This window comes from Sander lucioperca, chromosome 1 (assembly GCF_008315115.2).
Source record: "Sander lucioperca isolate FBNREF2018 chromosome 1, SLUC_FBN_1.2, whole genome shotgun sequence".
NCBI lineage: Eukaryota > Metazoa > Chordata > Actinopteri > Perciformes > Percidae > Sander > Sander lucioperca.
In genome coordinates, this window is record NC_050173.1 from 52,419,212 (window position 1) to 52,431,320 (window position 12,109).

General features: G+C 41.7%; 1 protein-coding gene across 4 annotated transcripts in view; it reads right to left on the reverse strand.

The window, feature by feature from the left end:
• Positions 1-12,109, reverse strand: part of si:zfos-2326c3.2 (mitogen-activated protein kinase kinase kinase kinase 4) — a 101,241-nt gene that overhangs the window by 32,560 nt on the left and 56,572 nt on the right. For 2 of the 4 annotated variants that reach the window (XM_031280098.2, XM_031280097.2), the window contains exons 16-20: positions 10,044-10,352; positions 8,117-8,251; positions 7,696-7,830; positions 5,876-5,946; positions 1,319-1,401 (exon numbers count right to left, since the gene is read on the reverse strand). In XM_031280098.2, coding sequence (XP_031135958.1) covers positions 1,319-1,401; positions 5,876-5,946; positions 7,696-7,830; positions 8,117-8,251; positions 10,044-10,352 — 733 coding nt within the window. Of the gene's footprint in view, positions 1-1,318; positions 1,402-5,875; positions 5,947-7,695; positions 7,831-8,116; positions 8,252-10,043; positions 10,353-10,788; positions 11,149-11,794; positions 11,985-12,109 lie in introns of those variants that run through there. The other 2 variants (XM_031280099.2, XR_004898448.1) reach the window with 2 other exon arrangements.

The following is a 12,109-nucleotide window of genomic DNA, read 5'->3' on the forward strand; positions in this document are numbered from 1 at the left end:
GAACAGCATACTTCAAAGAGGAAAGCTGCTTTTTCTCAGTTCCATCTTGAGCAGATAAAAAGCTTCTTTTTTTTCTTTTTTTTTTTTAACCACAGTACAGGTGTATGAGTCTCCAGGAGAATCTCTGATCTGTGGCTCCGAATAAAGAAGGTCGAGGCCCGCAGCCAAACTGAGTGGGCGGCATCAAAAGCAGTTTCCTCTCAGCTACACAACACACAGGGGAACTTTGAAATACTAAACATATTCTCCCCATCTTCCCCTCTTCTTTCTATCTCTTACAGCCACAACAAGAGCTTCGTCGCCGCTACGCAAAGATGACACGGAGAGCAGAGCTTTGACACAGGTAGCTTCGAACTCATTACTCTCGCTGCTTTATACTAAGTGTCATGTACTGTCAAAAAAAAAAAAAAATGTGTATATGTATTTGTGCATGTATGTATGTATGCATGTGTGTATATGTGCATGCATGGGTAAATGTGCGTGTAAATATGTATATATGCATGTATGTGTATATATACATATATAAATAAGTGAAAAATTAAATTGATTTGTATTTAACTAAAGTAACAGAAAAGGGGTTAGGGCCAGAAAAGTGAATGGTAAATGGTAATCCTTATTTGAATCATGTACAATCATTTTGAACTGAATGTTTGTTGAGGATTTTTTTTTGTTGGTTTTCTTGCCTGTACTGAAATAAACATGTTCTTATTTTTTTTTTTTTATTGTTTAACATGTTCAAAATAAACTAAATAAACTATAGTATGTATGAAGTATTTTTATCTTACATAAAATTACTGTTTATGTACTGTGGCTTTAGTGAACGCAATTTCACAAATATTTGTATGTTTAAAAAAGGATCTCACTCTTGAACAGAAAGGGCAACCTCCTTAAAAATCCTTTCCATAATGTTGTCAGACACTTACAATATTAATCTGAGCCTGTCAGTGGCAAAAACGAGCTTTTGTGAAGGTAAATACAAGCTGCACAATCGCCCTATTAACTTACATTGTAGCCTGTTTCACCGCTGCCGACTGCAGCGATCTCGCTTAATACTGGACCAATGTCAAAGATTGTTGTTCCCATCAGTCACTTAGACACAAAAGCATGGGAAATTAGGGTCCAGGTTGAAAAAAAAAACCGGTAGTTACCCTTTAAGTGTCATTAAAACAAACTACGACAAACAAGGTCATCTCAGAAGCCGCCAGAGATGACATAACTACTCATTTTATATCTATGAGCAGAGTGGATGAGCGTGTGTTTGTATTGCTCATACAGCAGGTAACGGCATGTGGCTAACTGAGCGAGGGGCTGCACAGACCTGGGTGGTTGTTGCTGCTGCTGGAGGAGACTCCGTGAGACACAGACCGTCCACTCTTGTCTGCAACAGACCCGGGACTGCCACTAGATGGAGAAAGAGACACATATACAGAGTGACACAGATGGAGAGTGGATTGCACATTACTTTATACACTTCTATGCATTTTCATCTTGAGTGTGTCCTTCACACTGCCACTGCAGTGACCGATTGTCTCGGCGTTAGTTTCATCTAATTGGAAATAATCATCCAAGCTTAACTAATCTGATCTACCCATGACCGATTGTTCTTCAATAGTGTATGCCAGTATGCTGAATTGTAGTGTGATATAAACCCTCACAATAAATAAGGTTCCCTCTAGCTGAAAGGATAACGTGTGTGCATAGGATGGTTACAATTTAGCCTAGAGATCTAGACGCACCCTAGCGGCGGCAAATGTAATTTGCAGCCAGGATCAGTCTAGTAACTCTCCCGTTGGCTTGCGAGCTGGAAAAACCAAATTCTGGTCAGGCCAATCACATCGTGTATAGAGTCGGTGGGCGGGCTCCCTGCTACTTGAAAACAAAGAAGATGGCTGTTGCTGCTGGCGAACAGCGGCCTTTCGAATCGGTTTTGGCCGCGACTCTGGAAGACTTGGAGTTAAGCACTGAAGTCATTCTTAAAAAAGGAAGATGTGTTCGGAGTTTTGCCGACCGGATACGGCAAAAGATTAATCTATCAACCAGCGTTGCTCTGGTTGGCTATGAGTGCAGAGGGAATTTGAAAGACAACCGTTTATCCCGCCCCTCGGACTGAGCCCTGCCAATGGTGAGTTCCTTCTTGTCAGGCTAGTTACAATTAGGGGTGGGACAAAATATCGATACGGCAATATATTGTTTGTCCTTCTTCGCGTGATACGAGAATTGATACGCTGGCGCCAAATATGGATATTTTAAATAATGAAATAAGGCGCTTTATTAGATTTCCCTGCTCTCAGCATCGCTACATCATGGCTCCTCGAGGTGGCACTCGACACATGAATGAGGCAAACTTGAACAGAAGTTAACTAGCCGAAGAGGAGGAGGTTTTCAACAGGATGGCAGACAGCAGTTTGAGGAAAATAACAGACGGCCCCAGCCACGTCTAAGTCCAAAGTCTGGACCCATAGTAGCTCTATAGTTGTTTCACTTTAATTTACAGGCTGAAAAACGTGTGCTGAAGAATTGTGCTGTTTTCTAAGAGTTTGGACTTATTTGTGAATGAAGAGAGAAAACGATTTCACAGGCATTTTGTATTCGTGGTTAGACGGATATCGCGATGTATCGTTATGGGATTGTCTAGCAGAACTGCTGTATCGTGATATTATCAGTATCGTGAGCCATGTATTAGGGCTGTTGGAACGAATTCCAAAAGTCGAATATAATTCAAATAGTAAAAAAAAATCAATACTATTAGAATGCTGAAATTACTATTTGAATGTGATTTTTTTTTTTTTTAATAAATAGGTTGGCTAACGTTAGCCTATCTCCCTCTTCTCACATCACGTCTGATGAACAGTAAGTTACGGAAGTGAGAAACACACGGCATTGTGAGCTAACGTTACGTACCAAGTAACGTTAGTACAGGGGGGAGTGACAGGCTGCGGCTTGAAATCGGAAGAAGGATGGGAAATAGTTTTAACATGACTTTAAAATTGACTTCCACCGAGCCAAAATGCTTATGTTATCAATAGTTAGCTCATTCTGGTTTCTGGAGTTATAGGAGCTTAGCTTGGAGCTTCATGGAGACAGCTACAGTTTATATTAGCTGCCCTACAGCTGTCAGAGTTAGCAACGACTTTGTATATTACCTTCTAACAGCTGTATTCTCAGTAACTTGACAATATGCAAGAAACAGGTTGCTTATAAATCACTAAAATAGTAGTGACAGCACCGTTTGGCTTAGTTATCAATGCCGTTAACATTGTGGCTAACGCTGTTGTTACTTAGTTTATGACAAATCGTTTCGGATGTACTTTCTAACATGATGTCATTATGCTAACCGGGCAACGTTAGCCTTTAAAACAGAGAGGTTCAATACACTTGTTAGATAATGTTTTATGACAGAGTTCTCTGTTGATTTGTGTTTGTCGCTGTGTGCTCGCGGTGGAAAATGAATGTAAACAGAGAGCGGCGTGCCAGAAATGCAGTGTGCCATGACGTAGATCCCCTTCAAGGACAGACTAATGTTGGAAGTCCCTCTAGTGGACAGAACGTGTAACAACAACCACATGCTTATAGTGGCATTGACAATGTATAAGCCTGGGCAGTGTAGTACATATTTATAACAGGCTGCATTTGAGCATTTAATATTCAAATATTTTTCAAATATTTAAAAAAATAACAAATGAAATTTGAATGGTATTATAGAGGAAGACAGCTCTACCATGTATGGTGTATCATATCGTGAGGTACCCTGTGATTCCCACCCTTAGTTACAAAACCAAACATTACGAATAAAGAATGTGTATTTACATTCTATTTGAGACTAAGACTTTTCTTATTCCCAATTTTAGAACAGACAGATTCATTGTATCTTTATGCTGCGATGCAATGCCCACATATTTGCGGCTTAAGGCAACCAGCTCAGCTGATATATATAGCTAAAACTAGCTGGTGGGTATTCCTAAAGTCAAGAAACACCTCATTGTTATAAGTCTACGTTGTAGATAAGTAAATTAAAATGCACAATATGAGTCAGTGAACGTGCCGCCTTATTAACAGATCAGCTGGTAGATGATTTTGATGATTAAATGTGTACAACATGGCTTCTTTTTTTTTTATTTATGTTGTTATATATTTAACAATGTTGTAAGTGAAACTGAGGTAAAAGTCTCAAACTGACTGGTAACTATCTCATTCATTTATTTGTCATTACTTAGGCTATGTTTAGACGGAAACGATCTGAAGACAAAACGCAAAAGTGGCGTTGCGTACTCACTTTTTATTTCGCGTTTAGACGAGCGTTGTGGGGGGGAAATCTGCGTGCATATAGTGACAAAAAAGTGTGTGAAATTCGATGTAGTATGCACAACAAAAGCTGACAATTTTGTCTGGACAGACGAGGAGGTGGAGTTATTGCTCCAAACAATGCGCACACACACGGCACACACACACACACACACACACACACACGGCACACACACACACACACACACACACACACACACACACAGTGCATTTGTACCCTTTAGACGGGAACCCTTTAGATTTCCACTCTGGAGGGTGGTTACACTTTTTAGCGTTTTTAAGCCCCAAAAACGCTGTCGCCGTTTAAACGAAAGGCACATCTGATAAAATATTTTGTCATTTTCACCCGCGTATTCGTGTAAACAGGGCCTTAAACTTGATTCTGCCCATTTACACAAACTTGTTTAGAACAGGAAAAACACACGTGTGTGAGGTGCCTGGCCTGATGTGCAATGAAAAGCTAGCTAGAAACAAAACTAACGTGGTTAAAGGAGTATTAGCTGTTTTTTTTTTTTCTCTTTTTTTTTCTTTTTTTTTCCTATTTGGTTTCTGGGAAACAACCTCTAAACAGAATATTTGACATGTTGACACGGTATAAAGTCGTCATGGCTAACGTGTTAGCAAACAGTTGCCTATTTACCTATCCAGCAGACATGGAGCTACATTAGGGTCATTTGGAGTCGTGTTTCTGGCCACCTGACAAATGGAAGTAAATATTCACTCTCTTTCAATATCTGATTGGCTCTCCACTAACTCCTGAGGGAAATAGCTGGCTCTAAATGCTCCACTATGTTCACTAGCTAGTCCTAACTTTGGGTGTTTGTCATTTGGTGCTGAGCAGGTACCGTATAGTAACCATTACAGGCAGGCAGGTAGAACTAAGTGTGACTACAGAGTCAGGGGATGATTCGGTTTCATCCACTGTCAATCTAAAATACTGATTTTATATATATCTGCTAAGCTCATGACAAAAAGTGACACTTCTGTAAGTCATTGGCTCATGCATAGACAAACAGGCCAACCTTCATGAACGACACATATCTCTGGGTTGCGTGTTTAGTGTGCATACAGTGTGATAATAATAATAATACCTTTATTTATATAGCACCTTGAAAAACTGAGTTTACAAAGTGCTTTGGCAGACAAGTTCAACATAACAGTGGGGCCAAACAGCTCGATGGTTTTTTTTGCCCCCAACGGCTCCTTCCAGGCAGCGCTGCGACCGCTGCATCCAAGGCACCTAACCCTAACCTTAACCCTAGTCCTAACCTTAACCATAACCAGTGCCTAATCCTAGTGCCTTCCAGGCAGCGCTGCCTGTTGGGGGCAAAAAACACAGATAAACGGCCAAACAATAGCAAGACAAAATATGGGTAAATAAAAACAAGAGAAAAAAACGCAAAAAATAGAAGAGAGAAGATAAAATATAGAAATAGGAAACATGACAAATAAGACAAAAATATGCACACAAAAACAAAGTCAAAGCAAAAAAATCAATACGTGAATAAAAAAAATAAAAAAGGGCAACAAAATTAAAAAACAAAACAAAACAAAGAGTGTAGTTGTGTTCTACCTTGAAGCGGCCCTCTTGTGTCCCATCACCAGCTCTCTACAGTAGAACTTAGAGGTAGTGCGTTCTGGGACCTGGAACAGAAGAACAACCAATTGGACTGACTTGACAGAAACACACAGTTAGTGAAACTTGACAGAAACACATTAAGTGAATACACAAAGACGGCAGTCTCCTGGTTGTCCTGATTACTGGTTTCACTTTTTATATGCTTGAGAGGGCTCTTTACGAGGAGCTCATGTCTAGCCAAGCAGGGTTTCAACTAATTATAGGAAGGTTTTGGCAGTTATGAGACCTTTATGTACAACAATCTCTAAACTGCCTGAAAGGCAGGGATATATTTATTACTGAGAATCTAATGAGACCATTTTGGCTTTGCTATTTCTCGACATTACCGCGTTGCTCCTTTAAACTCTGCAAAGCTGTGTCCAAATCTCACATGTGGTGTGGAAATGTGATCTGACTCAGGGATATTTCTTAACCTTTTTTTCAAACAGTGTTGCATTCATGATATGTCAGCATTGTGAAATCAAAGCCAGATCAATCTGTGTAAGTGCAGCAAAGCACTGGGTTTTTAAACGGGATCTTTCGACACTTCACTCATTCTTCTCAAACTCTCAGTCGTACCGGCCAGCTGGTGACTTTTTCACCTCTCATCTCCTGGGTCACATGGCCTACTTACAGAGAGGAAGACACACCCAGCAGAGCAGGAAATCAACTGTGGGAATACCTGTCATCTTTCGGACAAGTTGCCCACATCCTGCATCTGGCCCTCCTCTCTCTGTAGTAGTTATTAGTTGTTCTATTAACCCATTAACCCATATGGTGTTAGTAAATACACCTAACAGCCTAATGGAGCGCAGCGCAAATTCTTTCAGGAAGACTTCTAAATAACTTCAATCACCACTATCTCTTCCTCAAACTATTCCGCTGTTAAGAGGCGTTCACTTTTCAGTAACCCAACCACAATTGGCCACAAAATTCATGATCCAATCACAGCATGACATCCTGCTTTAAATGTCTTCTCTCCTTGCTATCAGCTGTCTTTTCAGGCAAACGTGCAGCCCTCCTCCTCCCCTTCCACCTCTGGCAGACGGCTCCTTCTTTCGGTCTCCGGGTTCGGGGTTCCTTCAGCATACTGTAATATAACTAATTACTCAAATGACGGTAACTTGTAATCTATAATGTATTACATTTTGGAAGTAACTTGCTGCATACACACAAACATTCCCACATGTCCCTAGAACACACACACACACACACAGGTTTGTGGCACTATCTTTGTGGGGACCCGTCACTGACATAATGCATTCCCTAGCCCCTTACCCTAACCTTAACCATCGCAACTAAATGCCTAAACTTAACCATTACCCTCACCATAACCTAATTCTAATCCTAATCCTAAAACCAAGTCTTAACCCTCAAACAGCCCTTTAAACTTGTGGGGTCCAGCATTTTGGCCCCACAAAAATGTCGGGACCCCACAAGTATACTGGACTCCCGGTTTTTGGACCTCACAAATATAGTTAAACAAGCCTACACACACACACACACACACACACACACACACACACTGTGCCAACCGCTTGCTCTGTGCACCACTTCCTTAGCTTGCTCCGACCACAACACAGGATGCTTAGCACACACAAGCACATAATGCCAATCTCATGTGATGAAGGCTACATCTTGCGACTGGCATGACTAGAACAACAACTTCCTCTTTCGATCGCTTTAATTTTTGCCTCGTTTATGCGATTCCTCTGAGCTGCTGGCATGTAACCCTAACGTGTCATCCAGCGGATAATAGGCCAGTCGTTGCTCACCTTCGGTGGGGTCCCGGAGTCCCAGAAGACATCATCAGTTGGGGACGTGGGGGGGAATGGGGACAACGGGGAGATGGCCATATCTGACATAGAGCTGCTGTGAGGGGCGTCTCGACTGGAGCGCAGATTGGCATTCTGGGAGATTAAAATAAAAGGTTCACCCATGGTCATTTGTTACTGTAAGTCATACATTATCACATTTAGCCACATTACCACAATTAAAGATTCACCTCCAGTATTTTTGAGTGGTAATAGTATAAAGGATCATGTGTATAAAAACATCCCATAAGCGAAGCGGGTAATAGAAAATAATTGACTAGATAAAAACACTGCTTAAATATATGAAATAGAGGAAGAGGAGAGCAGGATGCATTCAGTAGAGAAATAGTGAGCACATGTGGTGTGGTATAACTGTGTATACCTGGTTGAGGTGAGCTCTCTGCAGGGCTGGAGTACAAGGACTAGAGCTGCTCCCCGAGCCCAGCCTAGAGTGCATCTGGCTGGGCAGACCAGCAGCCAAAAGCAGCCTGGCTAGGTTTGATTCTTGGAAGTCCATCTAAAAGATAACACATATGTAAGATATGTGTGTGTGTGTGTGTGTGTGTGTGTGTGTGTGTGTGTGTGTGTGTGTGTGTGTGTGTGTGTGTGGAATCACAGAAAGATTGACTCAGTTCTCTGTTTAATCAGGTAGTCACATTAAGATCAACATTTCTTTTTCTCATACACAGTACAAGCCCAACTATACTACACATATATACATACATGCACTTTATACTGTACACACACACATGTTTGTTTCACTATCTTTGTGGGGACCCACCATTGACATAATGCATTCCCTAGCCCCTTACCCTAACCTTAACCATCACAACTAAATGCCTAACCTTAACCCTTACCCTCACCCTAACCATAACCTAATTCTAACCCTAATCCTACAACCAAGTCTTGATCCTCAAACAGCCCTTTAAACTTGTGGGGTCCAGCATTTTGGCCCCACAAAGCTGTCGGGACCCCACAAGTATACTGGACTCCCGGTTTTTGGACCCCACGAATATAGTTAAACAAGAACACACACACACACACACACACACACACACACACACACACACACGAATGATCGAACGAAGTGCCATGACTCGAAGGCTCGCAATTGGCTGATTCAGTGTTTAGGGAGGGTATTGTGGGTAGACATGATTGCAGGCGACAGTTTACAACACTTTGGAGTCACTGTAGTCAGCACTTTAGAATGACCTTAAAATCGGTGTTAAAAGTTACTCAACTACTTTATACAAATCTTCTTGGCCCAACTTTTAGTACTAATTTTTTGACTCCTAGGTCAAAGTTTAGGAACATTCTTGGGACTATCTCAAAGACGTTTTTATACATACTGGCTCAGACATGAAGAGAGTGCCACTAATCACTGTCACATAAACAAACCCTACAGCTCAGTGGTTTTCTTAGTTGCTAATTCCAGATGCACCGTAGGTTTGCTGCTGAATCAGGCATTAACATCGTCAGCATAAACAATAACGGTTGAATTTTGAGCACTTTGATGCTGATCACTGGGAGATAAGTTACAGGGGACAAAAAGCTCGGACATACGAATAACCACGTACTGTCACAATAATCTGTTTGGTCAAACAGCGTTCTGGATTAAGTAATTAATAAATAAATAAATAAATGAAACCAAATTTCTTTTCAGCCATTTGACTGTCGGCTGTTTAAAAATGCCTTCTTCTAGAGATGGCACCTTTGGTCTGTTTCCTGTTCAAGTTCCCTGTGTGGTTTAGCTACTCTTCTAAGAATAGAGTGTATGGACCACATGTTGTCTCCCTACACACACACACACAGTCAGCATACGCGACCATGCATATACATTAAAAATCTAAAAATACACAAAGCTGATGAAATCATCATAGCTTCATGTTAAAAACAGGATGCTTTGAATTGAGATTGTAGAGATATCAAAACAAAGCCAACAAGTAGATAAGTCAGTGCTGGCAGCACGGTCACACAGCGAGCACCGGTGCCAGGCTCTGCCCTCAGTTCTTCCTTGGGGAAATGTCCTGGTCTGAACTCCTGTCTACATAACATTTGACTTTCTTCCTCCAGACCTTTGTGACCTTTAGCTGAAAGTGGCCTGTCAACTGAGATAAGGATGACATGACAAACAAACGGTAGAGGAAAAGGATTGAGAGTACACAATAAAACAAAAGAAAATAAATAAATATGCGAGAAAAATTGGAAGAAATAAATCATCAAACTCAATCAAGTGAGGGACAGACTGAAAGATGTGGGATGTAGAGGTGACAAAGGGTTCTAGACAGCTGTGGAAGGCAGGCTTTTACCGCTGAGCGCTGGCTGTTTGCAGGGCGGCTGGGCGAGGAAGCAGCAGCAGCAGCAGCAGCTGTGCTCCCACTATTAGCTGTTAGCTTCTGGACAGCTGCCACCGGCTTTTCTCTCTGCCTCTGCCTCTCCCGCTCCCTGTGTCTGTGGTCGTGCTGCAGCGACAGGAGCTGGGTTTGGTCCTTGGGCAGGGTGCGGTGCGATCTCCTGCCCGCTGAGGGCTGCTGATGCTGAGCCAGAGGCTGGGGCTTGGCTTGCGGCTGGGAGAGCTGGGCCTTGTGCTGAAGCAGCTGGTTTGGAGCCACGGCTCTCTATGTAGCAAACATGAAAAGCACACATAGAAACTGACAGAGCCTGGGAGTGGATATATGAAATAACATACTGTATGTACAGTATGTATGTATGTATGTATGTAGAGCTGGGCGATATGGAGAAAATGAAATATCACAATGTTTTTGACCAAATACCTCGATGTCGATATTGCGACAATATTGTAGTGTTGACAACTGGTGCTTTAACAAAATATTTACACACGAGAGTTTTGATAAATAATGATCAGTAATGTGAATATAATAACTAAGTGGTTAAGGGCCAATAATAGAGCAGCTAGAACAGTCTAATGCAGAACAGTGTAATGTAGCCTTTAAAAGTAGAAAAAGTGCCATATTACGATATCTGGAATTTAAGACGCTATCTAGCCTCATATACTGATATAATAATCGATATATTGCCCATCCTTAAATGTACGTATGTATGTATGTATACTGTATTGTGAGGCAATAGTGAACATGCACATTTGTGCCCTCAATCTTTCTAACTAGTTTTGCATGAACAAATTGCCAACACATGCCCTATCATAAAACATAAGTGTCATTTTCAACTGATGTAATTCATTTCATTTAATCAGATTTAATTATATTTTCCATATTTTTGTTGAATGACAATATTTTCAAATAGCCTACATATTAATATGGTAGAATAGCCTAATGTTGCTAATCAAATTTGACTTCAGAAGGAAAATCACGAGGATTAAGTGAGCGACATCATGGTATTTCAGCTTCAAGAGTCATTATGTTCTAATTAAGGAACAATTGACAGCGACAGTAAAGGCCCTGACACACCAGCCAGACGGGCCGACCGTCGGCAGAAAAGCCAGTCAGACTGATCAGTCGGGTCCTGAGGTCCAAAAAATTCCTCAGAACACACTGAGGCGACGCCGACTTGAGCGTACGCTCTGCGCGTGCGCGAAACGTAATACGTCTCCATAGCAGCAGGCGGCACTGCTCTGTATTGTTTCCATTAACAGTCTGATTATTTCCCAGAAAATGAAGACCGGCAGCTGATTGGACGAACGCGTCACGTGGTTCTTTTTTCTCCGGAAATTCACAGCCAGACTGTCATGGCGGCTTGTTCAGAATACGATCTCATATTGTACTAAAATAGTTCACCGAAACGTGTTTCTGAAAACATTTTAAGCGAGAAATAGGCCATGCAGTTGCTGAATCTGTCTTCATTTCAGATCGACAAAGGTCAGTTTAAAAGATTTTCGTCAGATTTTGAGAGGCTCATCCGCTCCCCATTCCCAGGTGAGTCCCGACTGCCCTCTCCCGACTGAACATGTCGGGTCGGCCCAAATGAATGCCGACGGCTCCTCGGACGGCCGACGGCACGGGACACACCGAACAGACTCGAGTCACGGACCTCGCCAGACGGCCCGACGCCCGATTATTGGGCTGGTGTGTCTTCTCTCTAAGAGCTAACAAGTTCTAACAAACAAGAGTGTAAATTGTAATTTCCCCATTGGGGATCAGTAAAAAGAGTATAAAAATAAGAAATATGTGGTGAATATGCTATTCATAAGTTTTCAGTGCAAAGGAAGTGGATGTTGTGCATGTGTACATGCTAGTTTTGAACACAATGGACACTCCCAGGTTCTGTAGAAACTGACAAAACAAGCAATGGTTGTTGCATGAAGACATTATAGAGCATACATTGGATCATCACGCGTGTTGGGACACACAATCAAAGCAGCACATACAACGCTGATTTGATTCACTTCTTCGGTGTA